An 18555-nucleotide genomic window follows, 5' to 3' on the forward strand; every position below is an offset into this window, starting at 1 on the left:
GAGAGAAAAACTAACTCTAACTCTATGTAAGGTAAACTTCACTCTTTTACTAGTACATGTGGCCCCATATTCATCCTGTTGACCAACCTTTAAAATTAATCTAGGAAAAACTTTAAAACTTTATTTAAAAATAAGTGTAAATTTCTCAAGTACATGAGCGATGTCTATACACACCTATTCATTTCTTTTCAGTGTCCAAGCAAAACCTATGATCCACTGATTAAATCCACCAGAGATTTTCCAGATGATGTCATCAGTTTCATAAAACGACATCCTGTGATGTATAAATCTGTATACCCAGTTGCGGGAGGCCCAACATTCAAGCGAATTAATGTGGATTACAGACTGACGCAGATTGTGGTGGACCATGTCATTGCAGAAGACGGCCAGTACGATGTAATGTTTCTAGGAACAGGTATGCTATATCCAGATCGTGTTATCTTTCAAAAAAGAATGTTCCATTATTAAACAAAATATAAGCTTTAGAAGTCATTGTTTGGGGCTAGGCCGTGATGCACCCAGTTAAGCACACTCATTATCATTCATGAGGACCCGTGTTCCAACTCCATGCCTCCACCTGCATGGGGGAAACTTCACAAGTGGTGAAGCAGATACTGAAAATGTCTCCCTCAGTATCTATCTCCCTCTCCCCTCTCAATTTGTATCTATCCTATCAAATAGAAATAAAATACATTAAATGTATATATTTTTAAATATGGCCACTAGCAGTAGTAGATTCATCATGCAGGTACTGAGCCACAATAATAATCCTGGTGGTAATAAAAAGAATACTAAAATAAATACAATTAAAAAAAAAGAAATCATTGTTCAAAATCAATATAAAGAAATTATTAGCTAAAACCTCATAGTCAGAAAGGTAGCTCACTGGATAAGGTGTCTGTGTGCATTTCATGCAAATAACACAGGTTCTAGTGCTGGCACCATACAGGAGGAAGCTTCAGTGCTATATTGTCTCTGTTTCTATATGTCTGTCTCCCCAGTCCCCACCTGCATGTCTATATGGATGAAAAAATAGCCTAAAATAGTGAAATTGCATATGCTTGAGATCCTTATTCTGCCGAAGTATGAAAAGCAAACTCCCTATTAGCTAGAGCCTTTGTTAAAAAAAAAAAAAAAAAAAACTGCAATGCTTTTAATGTCTTAAAACTGTAGTCAGAAATATAGTCAAGCATCTTCTAATGTCATTGAGATTACAAAATAAGTATTATGACTCCACTGTGTCTGCATTAAATGAGGTGGTCTGTACTGTTGAATGACTATAGACAAAGATTAAACAGTAGAGAAAAAAATAAACAATAGTAGGGTAAAACAATGTCCCTTTATTTTCATACTTCTTATTTCTCTCTCTCTCTCTCTCTCTCAATAACTTGATATACTTTCACCCAAACATTCTTTCACACAATTCTGAAAATTACCAACTTTTAGCATTTTTTAAAAGAAGTTAAGCACTACTTTGAAAAGCTTTTTAAATAAATAAAACAATCTATTTATGAGATATGTTTTCCACTTTTAAATTTTGGGGTTAAGTATAATTTTCCTTACTGGAACCAATATGCTTACTCATGAATTATAAATTGATTTTTTCCAGAAAAACCAATGTTTACTTGGTACATCTCAAAAATAAGAAAATTTACTACCTAATAATGTCATGTGTGCTCTAATGAAAATAAAGGTAAACATGTATCATCAAGCAAAAGCCTGTGTACTAAATAATTTTATGTAATTTAATAGATCAAGCAATTAATTAAATACAAATAAATGTATATCTAGGAAATCAGACAACGTAATGTACTTGTTTTTTAGAGTGCAAAGCCAATTCTAGAACAAATTATTCTAAGCATAGGTTAAAAAGTGCTTGTATGACAATTGCAGAGAACTTGAAGAACACCAGTTTTCAAACTTGATTATGTTGCAGATTTCAGTACTAAGTCCTTTTAAAACAGTCATGTTTCCAAGACTACAGAGATTGCTATTGAAGCATCAAACTTGAAATGATTAATTTGACACTATCTAGTTTCCTGCTTAATTTTCCTTATTGATGTACCTTTAATGTCATAGATGCTATTCTACCACTAGGTGGTACTACATAACTTTAACTGAAACAAGCCTATAAAGTGAATAAACTGCTACAGACAGATTTTTCAATTATGAAATTTGGAAAATGTATATTTAATATTTCTTTCAAAGATCCTTTAGCAATTTAAAAGAAGATAATCAATTTAAATTCCTTTTGTTAGACTAGGACCATAACCCTACTTTTTGTTGCCCTTGTTTTTTTTTTTTTTATTGTTGTTGTAGTTATTATTGTTGTTGTTGTTAGATAGGACAGAGAGAAGTGGAGAGAGGAAGGGAAGACAGAGAGGCGGAGAGAAAGATAGACACCTGCAGACCTGCTTCACCACCTGTGAAGCGACTCCCCTGTAGGTAGGGAGCCTGGGGCTTGAACCAGGATCCTTATGCCGGTCCTTGTGCTTTATGCCACGTGTGCTTAACCCACTGCGCTACTGCCCGACTCCCAATAACCCTACTTTTTAATACACTTCTGCCACTATGCTCAGAGGTTTGAAAGCATCAACTTCTTGTAAATTGATTCCCAAATAGGAATTTTTTTCTTTGCCTAAAATTTTCTTTAGATTCTATTCCTGTAAACCATGTAACCTTGTGTAACCTCAATTTAAGATGATGGACTTAAGAGAGCTTTTGTAAATATTGATTTTTTTTGTTGGTCTGTGTTGTAATCTTTTTTAATTACAATGTAACTTAAAATAAAACTTTAGTTTTTATTCCATTAATTTTTCTGGGGGTAAAATACATTTTATGAGTGAACTATAATTTCTCCTTGTTAAAAAAAAACTGCACCTGCTTTTAATTTCTTAAAACTGTAGTCAGAAATATAGTCAAGCATCTTATAATGTTATTGATATTACAAGCTATGTTTGTATATTATGAAGTTAGGGGTTCAAATATATATTTCTTCCTCTTGTATGTATCAGGTGTAGATATTATGTAAGTTTTTTTTTTACTTTGAGATAATATGTCATTTTATCTTAACCTTTTTAATTAAGACTCAAAATATCATTCCATTATCATTACTTAAATCAGTTTTTAATTGAGACATATATCTATTTCTTTTGTTAGGAATAGAGTCTGAGTGTGTGCCTTAAAAAAAACTTCATTATAAATATGAATTTTAGCAGCTTAAAATTGTACTAATACAGAGGAAAAAAAAACTTGAACTTCATTTCTTGCACAATTTATTTAATCTGATTTCTTGAGTGTTAATTAGAGAAAATGAAGGGAATAGTATAAAGTTGATAGGGTTGTGCTTATAACTAAGTACTAAAATACGAACAGAGGATCATGAATAACATTTTTTCAGACATCGGAACTGTCTTGAAAGTTGTCAGCATTTCAAAGGAGAAGTGGAATATGGAAGAGGTAGTACTGGAGGAGTTGCAGATATTCAAGGTAAGTCCCAAGGCAGAGCCTTTTTTTTTTTGAAGGGAGATGGATGATGGAGGATATGGGAGGTGAAGACACTGAATAGCTCTTCATAGAGGGCACATTTGTGCTAATACACTATCACTTTCCTGGAAAAAGTCTTTGCAAGGAGAGCTTGTATTTTCCTTTTTCCATAAGCAATGAAAAACAGTTTTAAAAGTAACTAAGAATGCTACTCATCTTCTGTTATAAAATGCCAGTGATTTGGGGGCTCCTGGGATTGCCCTATCATTACTGCACTCTCTAAGCATATGGTCAAACAGCCACAGCAGATGAAAGCCTATGGTCTCTTTTATAATCCAGAGGCTTTCTACTTTGCAAATTTTGCTTTTCCAATTTTTCCTCAATTGAATTGAGAAAAGTGGAAGAGTATGTAAATAGTGTGTCCCTGGTTTTCTGTAAGGAAATTTGAAAAGAAAATTAAAAGTCACATGATAATAAGACTTAATGAATGCTAAACTCCCCTTCTTCACCAAAAGAGATAATAGGTCTATAATAATTATTTCCCAGATTTAGAATTTATCTTTAGCAATAAATTGAATCACAGAATACTTTTTAGATCACATGATGAACTATGACATAAAATTCAAAATATGTGTACATTATTTAAAAGGAAACTTTGAAAATAGTCTGCCTTCCTTTTGTTAACATTTTTTGCTGAGGTAGTTTATTAAAATGGATTGCTTCCATGTAAGCATACATTAGCTTTAAAAAGAGTAGAGCTCTCCACTGTGAGGAACTCAAGTTAATTAACATGCTGGGTTTCACAGAATCCTGTTTACATTGTGATGATAATAGTGATCAAGGAGTTAACTAGAACAAGACCTGCTATCTGGTGTCTACTGAAAACAAAGTCTTGCCTTGTCCCTAAGGGAGAACACAATGTCAAATATATATAAACCCTAAGGCCAAAAAGAAAAGACCTCATAACACTTACAGTCACTTTAGAACAAGTCTAGCTCAGTGATATTTGTAGTGAAGAGGAATACTTTGGATTCCACTGTTAATTTGAATAATGTACCTGTTTTTCTTTGTCTGTAACAAAAAAATGTTATTGGGTAGAACTGTCTTGCTTTTTTTTTCTTCAAAAATTTTATCTTTAATCTCCTATTCTTTGATATTACTGAATATTAGTTGAAATCAATGGCTACTAATGATATGTGGATAAATAGATGTTAGATAAAACATTTTAATACATTCATCTGTTTTAGTTGGTCAAATTTTGTATTCAGCTTTCTGATTTAATGTTGCATCTATACATAATCATATATTCTACAAAGAAGCCTGGTCATTCACAAGAGCACTAATACTTTTCAGAACTCAGTTATTGAACAAGCTCTTTGACTGCTGATCTATGTGTGAGAAGATAGTTGTAATAAATAATTATGGAGATGATCTTGTCATTACTAATTTAAATAAGATGGAAGTAGGTAAGCAGATTTAGAAGACAAAGAAACCTGTGGGTCACTAGGAACAATTTCCAGTAGTGTTTCTGTATACATTTAGGTAATTTTTCTGTAATAAGATATATCAAAACAACTGTTTTGATAATTTCTATTAAGGTAGAATCAATATATTTGGCAAATAAATACCAAAAACTAAGACCTTTGCCTCCTGTATTTAAGAGTGTTGACATTTACATCAGTGATTTCTTGTACAAGAAAAAACAACAACAAAAAAGAAAAAAGCAACATATTAGGTTCTATGAAAGATGGCTAATGATTGGACTTATTAATATTTAACTTCTCTTTTCAGCACTCATCAATCATCTTGAACATGGAGTTGTCCATAAAGCAGGTATTCTATTGTCTGTGTGTATAGATTATTACTGGTTATGGTGCATTCCACCAAAACAAAGGGCTCTGGGGAAAGAGTAGAGAAAGGGTGCTGGATGCTGATGCATCTGACCGAAAAGGACCTACTCTGAGGATGAGAGTGTTTTTCAGACTAGTCATGGGGAGATGAGAAATGGTTTCTATATATCAACAACCATAGTATAAGCCATTAAAACCCCAATATAATGATTTGAAGAAAATATCAGTGTTCATTTCAGGAAAATCTACTGGAATTGGAAATTAAATTATAAATAATGTAGAAGTATTTTTCATGATAAATTTATTTTGTAAAAAAGAGACCACAGTCTCAATCTTGTCTTCAAAAAAAAAAAAGAAAGAAATCATATTTCATTGAGCATTGAGTTAGCTATTCTACCTCCCTTTGACTCATGAGAATTTAGATCAGGTTTCTAGACTCACAAATATTTCTTCCTGTCAATGTCATAAGGAATTCATGTAGTCAACTTTTGTTGACTATCAGGCCTAATTATTAAAAAATAGTGTTTAATCAGGATACTTGGAAGTTAGATTATAGACTCTGGGTAGCAAGAGCCCAGCAGATAAAGTCAACTTATCACTTAATAATGTCAATTCCCCACAATCAGTTTCCTCAACAGTAAAGTTGAAAATATAATACCTTTCTATTTTAGGATACTACATGTAAAATTATAATGATTTTGTAAATTTTAGTGTGAAATAAATGGTTGCTAATAAAATATTTAGTATTATTATTAAAGAGATAAATATCAGACATATTTCAAATCTTGATAGATTCAGCACTTTCACACTTGAATTACCATTTCAGTATGTAATCTTCTGATTTATGAGTATTGTGTAATTATGTTTAGCATTAATGCATTAAAATGACTGAATCTTCTTTGTGCAGTATGGTACAGGGTTTGCTAGAGGGATGATCTAAGTAAATTTAACCTTCTAGATTTTTTCACTAACTTGTTTATCTATAGGAGAACTGCTCTTAACATTTTAACACTGTCCTTTCAAGATACTAAAATGAATACGTTTTAACCTCCAAAAGTTTGTATTGAAGTTGGGAGACAAAAGAAAGAGCTGAAAATACAGAATAATAATGGACGTGTGCACCAGGGAGACATAGAGGAACTGTACAAGGAAGTCTGTGGAACGGGACGAGATAGAAATACTAAGAGACATGTAACCTGAGCTATGACGGATATTGCAGTTAGCCAGATAAATAAAACGGAGGATGAAATGAGGAAGTATATGCCAAGTACAAACAGAAAATATTTGAAAAGGTGTGAAAAGTGAGAGACCATAGCTTATTCTAATAAATCCATGTACAGTTAGAGCAAAGGGCACACATGTGTGTTCAGGGAAAAGGGGATTCGAAATGAATCTGGCAAAGTAAGACAGAATAAGACTTAGCATATCGTTGTGACTCCTTCTATGAAGTTTAATAACTTCTGAGGACAATGGAACCCACTAAAGATTCTAAGCAGGAGATCAATCTGTTATGGCAGTGTGGTAGATAGATTGAGACCTGGGCTAGAAATGTAAAGGTTGCTGGGGGGAGAGGGGAGTTAAAGTCACAGGAAATAGGACACTTTTATAAGTAATCCAGGAAAGAGATGATAAGGACTAAAGCAAGGGGAATGGCAGTGGAAAAGAAAAAAGAGGAATTAGATTAGTGATTTCTATTTGAGAGAATGGAAAAGACACGATGACAGATTGCAAGTGAGAGGAAGAAGATTCAATGACAGCTCCCAGCTTTGTGTCTTGGGTGACTGTGATTTGGCCTCTCAACAAGATAGGGCAGAAGGAATAGATTTAGGGAAATCAGATTGTCCACATTTATGTTCTCCCCCCAACCCCGCCAAGATACTTAAGTTTTTGTGCAATAAGGATAAAGAAGTCAGAACAGGAAAGAAAGAAACTCAAAATTTAATAGAACAACAAAAAGGCAGTATCAAAGAACACAGAAATCTTAAGTAGAACTAGAGAGGGAGAACAGGAGAAGGTGAAAATAATTTCAAGGAGGATGTAGTCTTTACTGTCAAATACAGTAGAGAAATTTAGTACAAAAATAATGAAATGTAAGGTGTTGTATTTTGCAACCAGAAAGTTTTTTTTCTTTTTTATTTAAGAAAGGATTAATTAACAAAACCATAGGGTAGGAGGGGTACAATTCCACACAATTCCCACCACCCAATCTCCATATCCCACCCCCTCCCCTGATAGCTTTCCCATTCTCTATCCCTCTGGGAGCATGGACCCAGGGTCATTGTGGGTTGCAGAAGGTAGAAGGTCTGGCTTCTGTAATTGATTCCCCGCTGAACATGGGCGTTGACTGGTCGGTCCATACTCCCAGTCTGCCTCTCTCTTTCCCTAGTAGGGTGGGTCTCTGGGGAAGCTGAGCTCCAGGACACATTGGTGGGGTCTTCAGTCTAGGGAAGCCTAGCCGGCATCCTGATGACATCTGGAACCTGGTGACTAAAAAGAGAGTTAACATATGAAGCGAAACAAATTGTTGAACAGTCATGGACCCAAAGCGTGCAATAGTGGAGAGGAAGTGTTAGGGGAGTACTCAATGCAAACTCTAGTGTACTTCTGCTTTCAGTTATATATTTTGCAGTAGTTTACGGATATATGTGAACATATGCTCTCTCTCACAGAAACTGGTGTATATCTAGGTTTTGGGGCTTTGTTAAAAAGTGAACCACCTGAGATGGAATTAGAGTATACTATGAAAGGAAAGGCCTCACCCGAGTAATGAAGCTGAAGGGTTGTCATTCCACACGTGAAGTCTCTGGACACAGTCTGAGCTGAAGCATGTTGAGGTGGCAATCGTTGTATTGGTTAGGTTGTGATCGGCAGAAGCAATATTATTTGATATGGATTGGGAGAGGCATACAGGAAAGTGGGCCCTATCCAAAGGTTCCAGGACTGGGGGAAGTAGAGGCTCTATAGTGGAGATGTGAGGTTCCTGCTGTCTTAGGGTTCAAAAAGACAATCGATAGTTAATGTTATCATCACATTATTTGGAAATTGGGTTAACTTTGAAAAGTCCTTTTGTTAGGGTTTGCTGTACAGTACCCAGTATCTTGTATATAGCTGTGCTATTGGTTGCTTCTCATCTACTTGGTCTAGGCTTTTGAGAGAGTCTGCTTATCAATTACACAGCCTATATATTGAAAAGATTCATTTTGTGTTTTGAAAAACTTAGAGACATACAATTAATTTTCCCCCTCGTATTAATTAACTAGTGATTTATATGACTACATATTACTAGGAGTGTACATAAACACCATTCCCACCACAAAAAGACTGTGACCCATCCCTCCCACCCACACCCACCCCCCACTGGCCCAGGAAACTGCATGTCTACCCCTCACCACAGGGTTTTTATTTTGGTGCCCTACTTACAATTTGGTCAGGTCCTGCTTTTAGTTTCCCTTTCAGATCTTCTTACTCAACTTCTGTTGATGAGTGGGATCATCCCATACACATCTTTATCTTTCTGACTTAGCTCACTTAACATAATTACTTCTAGCTCTTCCCAAGATGGGTCAGAGAAGGTGAGTTCATTGTTCTTGATAGCTGCATAATATTCCATTGTGTATATATACCACAGCTTTCTCAGCCACTCATCTGGTGTTGGGCATCTGGGTGGATTCCAGGTTTTAGCTATTATGAATTGTGCTGAACATATGAGTATACACCTCTTTTTGGTTGGGTGTTATGGAGTCTTTGGGGTATAACCCCAGGAGAGGAATTACTGGATCATATGGAAGGTCCATGTCTAGCCTTCTGAGAGTTTTCCAGACTGCTCTCCACAGAGGCTGTACCAATCTACATTCCCACCAGCAATGTAAAAGGGTTCCTCTGTCCCCACAGCCTCTCCAGCATATGTTGCTGCTGTCCTTTTTGATGTATGCCATTCTTACAGGAGTGAGGTGGTATCTTAGTGTTGTTAATTTGCATTTCTCTGACAATCAGTGACCTAAAGCAGTTTTTCATATGTTTGTTAGCCTTTTGGATCTCCTCTATAGTGAATGTTTTTTCATATCCTCTGCCCATTTTTGGATGGGGTCTTTTGCTTTTTTGGTGCTAAGTTTGCAGAGCTCTTTATATATTTTGGTGATTAGTTTCTTGTCTGATGTATGGCATGTGAAGATCTTCTCCCATTCTGTGAGGGGTCTCTTTGTTTGTTTAATAGTTTCTTTGGATGTGCAGAGCTTTTCAATTTGATGTTGTCCCATTGGTTTGTTTCTGCTTTAGTCTTCCTTGCAATTGGGTTTGATTCATCAAAGATGTCCTTGAGGTGTAGGTGGGAAACTGTTTTACCAATGTTTTCCTCTAAGTATTTGATTGTTTCTGGTCTGACATCTAGGTCTTTGATCCATTTGGAGTTGATTTTTGTTTCTGGTGAGATAAAGTGTTTCAATTTCATTCTTCTGCATGTTATAACCCAGTTTTCCCAGCACCATTTGCCAGGAGCCATTTCTCTGCTTTATAGATGATAAGCTTTGAGACAACGGAACCCCTCAAGACAAATGTTAATTCCCCCCTGGGCAGGCCATTTCCCCTTAGGTAAACCATTTATCAGTAATCAAGTGAGTCAAAACAAGTGAGTCAACACACAGTTTGGTTCCTGCCATTTGTTGCAAGGAACATTCCTCTTTGAAGATTGCTCCCCCTTCCCCTCCTCCAGCACTTCCCCCTCCTTCCCCAAAGCCTTATAATGCCTGTGTTCACAATAAAATTTAGAGATTGATCAGAAACTTGACTTGCTCTCGTTCTTCGCGTCTCTTGTCCCTATCATTTCAGGTCTCATTGGGTTCCTAGCCCCTGCTCCCCGCCCTGCTGGCCGGGGCATTCTTTATAATGCCTGTGTTCACAATAAAATTTAGAGCTTGATCAGAAACTTGACTTGCTCTCGTTCTTCACGTCTCTTGTCCCTATCATTTCAGGTCTCATTGGGTTCCTAGCCTCTGCTCACCGCCCTGCTGGCCGGGGCAACCATTTATTGAAGAGAGCCTCCTTTTCCAATTTAATTCTTTGGGCCCCCTTATCAAAGATTAGATGTCCATATGTGTGGGGATTTATTTCTGGGCTTTCAATTCTGTTCCACTGGTCTGTGTGCCTATTTTTGTTCCATTACCATGCTGTTTTGATGATGATGGCTTTATAATATAGTTTAAGGTCTGGGAGTGTGATGCCTCCATTTCTGTTTCCTTTCCTTAAGATTGTTTTGGCAATTCTAGGTGTTGTCATGTTCCAGATAAGTGAATGTAGTGTTTGTTCTATTCTCTTAAAGAATCTTGTTGGAACTTTGATGGGTATTGCATTATATTTGTATATGGCTCTGGGGAGAATATTAATTTTGATGATATTTATTCTTCCAATCTATGAGCATGGGATATCTTTCCATTTCTTGGTATCAGTTTCTATTTCCTTGAGTAGCGACTCATAGTTTTCAGTATACAAGTCTTTCACTTCTTTGGTCAACTTTATTCCTAGGTATTTGATTGATTATGCTGAAACAGTAAATGGGAGTGATTTCTGGATGTCTTCTTCTTCAGATTTAGTGTTTGCATAAAGAAATGCCACTGATTTTTGTACATTGATTTTGTAGCCTGATACCTTGGCTATATTGCCTAATAACTTCCAGTAGTTTTCTGCTGGATTCTTTAGGTTTTTCTTTGTATACTATCATATCTGCAAATAGTGAGAGCTTGACTTCTTCCCTTCCAATCTGTATTCCTTTGATTCCTTTCTCTTGCCTGATTGCTATGGCAAGAACTTCCAATACTATGTTGAAGAGTAACGGTGACAGTGGACAGCCCTGTCTAGTCCCCGATCTGAGGGGGAATGCTTTCAGCTTCTGTCCATTGAGTATGATGTTGGCTGTAGGTTTGCTATATATAGACTCCACTATCTTGAGGAATTTCCCATCTATTCCCATTTTTTGTAGAGTTTTGAGCATGAATGGGTGTTGGATTTTGTCAGAGGCTTTCTCTGCATCTATTGAGATAATCATGTGGTTTTTGGCTTTGCTTTTATTGATGTGGTGAATCACATTGTTTGACTTATGGATGTTGAACCAGCCTTGCATACCTGGGATGAATCCCACTTGGTCGTGATGAACAATCTTTTTGATGTGTTGCTGTATCTGGTTGGCCAAGATCTTGTTTAATATTTTGGCATCTATGTTCATCAGAGTTATTGGCCTGTAGTTTTCCTTTTTTGTTCTGTCCCTATCAGCTTTTGGTATCAGGGTGATGTTGGCTTCATAGAAGGTGGAAGGGAGTATTCCTGTTTCTTCAATCTTATGGAAAAGCTTAAGAAATATGGGTACTGTTTCCTGAAAGTTTTGTAGAATTCATTTGTAAAGCCATCTGGTCCAGGACTTTTGTTGTTGGGGAGATTCTTAATAATGGTTTCAATTTCTTTGTCTGTGATTGGTGCATTTAGATTTTGTAGTTCTTCTTGGTTCAGTTTTGGAAGGGCATATGCTTCTAGGAATTGTTCCATATCTTCTGGATTCTCTAGCTTTGTGGCATATAGTTCTTTATAGAAGTTTCACAGGATTCTCTGGATTTCTGTGGTGTCAGTTGTGATATCTCCTCCATCGTTTACAATTCTATTAATATGAGTCTTCTCTCTTTTTTGTTTGGTGAGTCTGGCTAGGGGTTTGTCAATTTTGTTTAATCTTTCAAAGAACTAACATTTGGCTTCATTGATCTTTTGTATGGTTCTTTGATTTTCGATGTTGTTTATTTCTGCTCTAACTTTAGTTATTTCTGTCCTTGTGGATGCTTTAGGGTTCCTTGGTTTCTCTTCCTCTAAGTCCTTGAAGTGTGCAGTGAGGTCGTTCTTTTGAGCTTCTTCTTGGTCTTTAATATGTGATTGTATGTCTATAAGTTTCCCTCGCAGTACTGCTTTAACTGTGTCCCAAATCTTTTGATAGGTTGTGTCTTCATTTTCATTTGTTTCCAGGAACATTTGAATTTCCTGCTTGAGTGAATCTCTGACCCAGTGGTTCTTAAGGAGTATGTTGTTTAGTTTCCATATTCTGTGACTTTTAATAATTGTCTGTTTGTTGTTAAATGTTAGTTTTACTCCCCTGTGGTCTGAGAAGATACTTGGGATGATTTCAATGTTCTTGAATTTGTTGATGCTGTCTTTGTGGCCTAACATGTGGTCTTTCCTTGAGTATGTGTTATTTGGATGTGAAAAGAAGGTGTATTCCAGATTTTTGGGGTGAAGGACTCTGAAAATGTCCAAGAGGTCTAGTCTGTCAATCTCTTCATTCAATTCTCTTGTATCTTTGTTGGTTGTCTGCTTTTTTGATCTGTCTAAGTGTAAGAGTGGGGTATTGAAGTCTCCCACTATTATTGTATTACTATTGATGTATTTTTGAAATTCTTTCAGTAAGTGCTTGATGTATTTAGATGGTCCCTCATTGGGAGCATAGCTGTTAATGATTGTTAAGTCTTCTTGGCTGATTGATCCTCTAATCATTATGTAATGTCCTTGCCTATCTTTTATTACTTTATTTAATTTAAAATCTATTTTGTCTGAGGTGAGAATGGCTGTTCCTGCCCTTTTTTGTGGTCTGATAGCCTGTATGAAAGTTATCCATCCTTTCACTTTAAGTCTGTGTTTATCTTGTTGTGACAAATGGGATTCTTGCAAGCAGCATATGGTTGGATTATGTTTTCTAATCCATCCCCTAACTCTGTGCCTTTTGATGGGTGAGTTTAAGCCATTGACATTTATTGATATTATGGATTTAATATATTGTAGTGCCATTGTTCAAAAAAAACTTTTTTTGTTTGCTCTGATATATTGCCAGTATTATAGTGATGTTCTTGTTCATAAGAGGTCTTTTAGTACCTCTTTCAGGGCCGGCTTGGTGCAGGTTGCCTCCTTTAACTGTTGTTTGTCAAAGAAGGTTTTGATCCCTCCATCTAGTTTCAATGAAAGTCTGGCAGGATATATTATTTGGTTGAAACCCTTTTTCATTTTGGGCTCGATAGATATCTTGCCATTCTCTTCTGGCTTTTAGAGTTTGAGTGGAGAAGTCTGCAGATAATCTTATGGGTTTTCCCTTGTATGTGACTTTTTGTTTCTCTCTTGCAGCCTTTAGGATCCTTTCTTTATCCTTACTTCTTCTCACTGTGACTATAATGTGTCTTGGTGTCTTCAGGTCTGGGTTGATTCTCTTTGGTACTCTCTGGGCCTCTTGAATCTTGATGTCCTTTCTGTTATTCAGGTCTCGGAAGTTTTCTTCTATTATTTCCTCTAGAATGTTTGCTTCCCCTTCCTCTCTTTCTTCCTCTGGTAGGCCAATTATGTGAATGTTACTTCCTTTGAGATCATCCCATATGTCTCTGTTGTTGTTTTCAGCGTCTCTCAATCTCTTTTTAAGCTCTTTCCCCTCTTTCTTAGTTTTCTCTAACTCATCCTCTGTCTTACTAATTCTGTTAGTCTGCTTTCCCTGGCCTCAGCTTCTTTCTTCATTACAGCTATTTCAGCTTTCAGTTCTCTAATTGCCTCAAGATAATCAGTATTTTCCTTGGGGGTCTCAACTGTTGTTTCCCTAATACTGCCATTCCTTTCCTCCAATGTTGTTTTCATTTCTGTGATTATTAAGTTTATTATTGCTTGCATACTTTTCTTATCTGTGGTTACTTCTGGCTGATTTGTAGTTTCTTCTGGGCTCTTGTCTTCATTCATTGAAGTAGAAGTTTCATTTGTTTTTGACCTACCCATTTTTTTGATTTATGTGTTTATTTTTTTATGCTCTGTTGTTCCTCAGCTGTTGTGTCTTGAGTTCAAGCAACACTGTACTAAATATCTTTACGACAATTGCACTCACCAACCTCAGGAATTACAGTAGCAACAGAAGCAAGTATTGAAGCAGTTTAATCACTGCCAGTTAACCAACAATTTCTCCAGTTCGTGAAAAAATAGTAACCAAATCCTAGTGAAGAAGAAAGAGAAAAGAAAGAAGGGATAGCAAAAATAGACAGTTATGCAAATCTACTATCCACTGTATATTCTAGGGGTAACAAGAGGGGAAAGGGAACTAGAGCAGAGATACACACATAGAGAGTCCACTCTGAGTCAGATTTCTTCCCCATAATAATTCAGAAATTCAGAAAGGCAAAGAAGAAGGAAGAAGAAGTGTATGACAAGATAAAAAAAAAAGAAAAAGAATAAAAAGAAAAAAGAGACAAGTGAGAGAAAAGGGAAAAGATAAGAAAAAGAGCTGTAATTAAAGAGCAGTGAAAGGAAAAGGTTTTTTTTTTATTACTTTATTTTTAGTTTAATTTAGTTTTTTTAATTAGCTAGGAGGAGGAGGGAGGGGAGAGTCTGTAGAAGAGGTAGGAGTAAGGAGACAAGTTCCTCCCACAATAGATAAGATGCCCACTATCCCAGCAATGAAAGATACCCTAATAGTTAATTCTGATCAACCAAAAGAGGGGAAAGATATATGCCTTTATATAATTTTAATAATAAAATAGAGCAGAGTAAACAAAACAAAACAAAACCTGTCCCAGATTACCTCAAACCTCGTGATCAGAGGCAGCTGATTAAGAATGAGAAAAACAAAAACCTCAGGACTAGACAAGGATAGCTGAAATAGACAGTTATGCAAATCTACTATCCACTGTATATTCTAGGGGTGGCTAAAGGAGGAAGGGAAATTGAGCAGAGACACTTGCAGTGAGAGTCCACACTGAGTCGGAATTCTTCCCCAAAATAATTCCCAAATGTGTATCAGTGAATTCAAAAAAGCACACTATTTGGTGGTGTGGGGGCTGGGGCCTGTGGCTTTGGAAGCTGTAGGATTAAGGAAGAAAGGATGACAAGAATGAGAAAAAGAAAAAAAAAGAGAGAGAGAGAAACATGAAAAAGATACGAAAAAGAACAGTCTTAAAAGAGCGGTGAAAGGAAAGAGGTTTTATTATTATTTATTTATTTTTAATTATTTAATTAGCTAGGCCGGGTGAGGGGGGGGGTTTGGCTACTTAGAAAGAAAAAAGGCCAGAGGTTTCAGAAGGGTATAGACTTATAATGAATGATACTCCCTGGTGGGATAGGAATTTGGTAAAGACAGAAGCTCAGCAGGGGAGCCTTCTAGGAGCTGGTCCCCAGGGACTGGTTATTCGGGGGGGGGGGGGGGGAGGTGTGCTTACTAATTAAAAGGAAAAAAATTTATTTTCCCTTTTTTTCTAGTCTATTTCTTAACCCAAATTAAGTTATAGTCACCTCCTTGGTGTCACTGCTAGGACCCCTTATTGACTGACCTAATAAAGGCAGAAAATCCTATCGTTTCCAGAAGATGTGGTCAGAGCTCAAGCCACTAGCAGCTTCTCAGTCCGCCATCTTCCGGGAACCCCCGCAACCAGAAAGTTTTAACTGGTAGTTTAATGGGTATATAAGAGAGATTTCTGTACATACAGGTAACAAATATGATTTTTCATGTTTGACTTCTCTGTTTAAAATTTGGCGTGGTCCATTAGAATTGAGCTTGAGCTCTGTGATGACCTGGAACATAGCTTATTTCTAACTCTTTCCCCACTCCTCTGACTTCTCTAATACAGACACTCAGATGTCCCTTTACAGATAGTGCCACATTATTTTCAGAACTTACTTGCAAAATGCAACTTATTTGCTGGATTTTTTTTTTCAATATTCTGAAGTCTTTCATTTATGCAATATGTAAACTCTCAAGTCTTCTTGATACTTTGTTCCTGGTAATTCCTGTTTCTTCAGGAATCGGTACTTCATTAGGAAATGAAATAGTTAGTTAAAAAACAGGGGGACCAGGGGGTGGTACACCTGGTTAAGCACACACCTTACAGAGCTCAAGGCCCTAGATTCAAACCCCTGGTCTCCACCTGCAGGGGGAAAGCCTCACGAGTGGTGAAGCATGTCTCTGGGTGTTTCTTTGTGTCTTTCCTTATCTCTCCCTCCCCTCTCAATTTCTCTCTGTTTCTATCTAGTAATAAGTAAATAAGTAAAAATCTTTAAAAAAAAAAAAACAAGAAAAGAAAGGTTTATAAATCTCTTTTCAGAAGTCTCTTTTATAAGAAGTCAGTGGCAGGGAAAGATCATCAATATAGCATGTAGAGCATCTGTGCTTGATATAACTTACCAAAGTGTATTTTCAAGTTTTGAGCAGGAATTTGACATCTTAATACTTCTGTCTAGCAGCTGTTTTTGACCTTCTTAAGTTACTGCCAAGGTTACTGTTGCTCTAGAGAATGCTGTCTGTTTCACTATCAAAATATTCAAACACCACAGTGCCAGGTCTTGGAGTGTGTTGCTTATCTTGCTCTCCCCTGTATGTCAGAACAAGTGTCAGTTTGGGGCAATACACCAAAAAAGAAACTGATTGAGATTTGTGTTGTGGTATTTAAGAAAAGGATGTTCTTAAGACTGGTCTGATAGATGCTTCTAATTCATTTGTTGTGCCTGATTTACAGCAACAATTGTACATTGGTTCCAGTGATGGATTGGTTCAGCTCTCTTTGCACAGATGTGGCACGTATGGAAAAGCTTGTGCAGATTGTTGTCTCGCCAGAGACCCCTACTGTGCCTGGGATGGAAATGCATGCTCTCGATATGCTCCTACTTCCAAAAGGTGAGTATGAAACCGCCTTTCTTATGCAGCAAATATCCTATATGGATGTCTTATTTATAGTTGAAATCATAAAGAAAATATGCAGAAAGATGATCTGTGGTAGAATATGCATATTACAGTAGTTTTATTTAAGCCTGAAATTTGAAAGAAGAGTGTTCAGAAATTGTGAAAGGTCAAATTCTAAAAAAATCTGTTATTTGTATTATTTTCCTATTAATATAATACTGCTGAATTTAAACACTATTAAAAGTACATTTAGAGAGTGGAGAGATACTTCACTGGGTAGGGCACATGCTTTGCTATACATGAGGCCCAGGTTTCAACCCTGACACCACATGAGGGTACCATAATACCAGAAGAAGCTCTGGTACTATGGTGCTTTGACCTCACTCATTGAAGCTATCTGTCTCTTACTTTGTCTCTTTGAAAAGGTCAATCTGAGGGACATGAAATCACAGATGTGAGAATCCTTGGCCCTGTAAAGCGTATTCTTTATCATTGGAATTTTCAATACTCCTTCTCCTTACTATCTTATTTCTGAATATGTATATGTCCATATTTAGTGTCTGGCAATTACTGTTTCAAAACAAGCCTGTGAAAGGGTTGATTATGTACAGCTCACAGCACATTCCAGTGATGCAGGACAATTTTATTTTTGCTATAATAATTCAAACTTGATAAACTTCTGCCACCTTGCTATGCTTCCATATCAAATGATTGTCCTCCTGCTTATAGTTCCTTGGTTGGTGTGCTCTTAAAACTAATGTTATTTTGAACTAACGATTTCCAGTTAGGAATTTATTCTACAAACACATGGACAAATTTACCACAAAATTATTCAAGGGTGTTCATTTAAGCATTGGTTTCAACAGCAAATTACTCAAAACAACCTGAATGTCCATAAATATGATAACTGTTGAATAAATTATACTAATTTTAAAATGTAGAAGCTAGTGACCTCCTTACTTAAAAGTATTGTTCAAAGCTTTTTTTAAAAGAATTTTTTATATTTATTTATTTCCCCTTTTGTTGCCTTTGCTGTTTGTTTATTGTTGTTGTGGTTATTATTGTTGTTATTGATGTTGTCATTGTTAGATAAGACAGAGAGAAATGGAGAGAGGAGAGGAAGACAGAGAGGGGGAGATAAAGATAGACACCTGCAGACCTGCTTCACCACCTGTGAATGGACACCCCTGCAGGGAGCTGGGGGCTCGAGCTGGGATCCTTACACTGGTCCGATCCTTGTGATCAAAACTTTTTTTAATAATTTCTTTTTTAATTTTTTATCTTTATTTATTTTTTGGATAGAGACAGTCAGAAATTGAGAACGAAGGGGGTGATAGGGAGAGAGAGAGAGAGATACCTGCAGCACTGCTTCACCACTTGTGAAGCTTTCCCCTTGCAGGTGGGAACCAGGTGTTCAAACCTGGGTCCTTGCTTACTGTAACGTGTATGCTCAACCAGGTGCGCCACCACCTGGCCCTGTTTTTGTTTTTCTAGTTTGATAAAATACTATGATATCTCCCTAAGCCATTGCTGGCAGCTTCTATATGGTAATTGTTT

The 18555-nt window shown here is 36.5% G+C and overlaps 1 protein-coding gene across 1 annotated transcript in view; it reads left to right on the top strand.

Annotated features, from left to right (window-relative positions):
• Window positions 1-18555, top strand: part of SEMA3D (semaphorin 3D) — a 227712-nt gene that overhangs the window by 189220 nt on the left and 19937 nt on the right. Inside the window, exons 12-15 of the mRNA XM_007530229.3 lie at window positions 193-415; window positions 3401-3489; window positions 5278-5319; window positions 16835-16992. Coding sequence (XP_007530291.1) covers window positions 193-415; window positions 3401-3489; window positions 5278-5319; window positions 16835-16992 — 512 coding nt within the window. The remainder of the gene's footprint in view (window positions 1-192; window positions 416-3400; window positions 3490-5277; window positions 5320-16834; window positions 16993-18555) is intronic.

This window comes from Erinaceus europaeus, chromosome 8 (genome assembly GCF_950295315.1).
Source record: "Erinaceus europaeus chromosome 8, mEriEur2.1, whole genome shotgun sequence".
NCBI classification, from domain to species: domain Eukaryota; kingdom Metazoa; phylum Chordata; class Mammalia; order Eulipotyphla; family Erinaceidae; genus Erinaceus; species Erinaceus europaeus.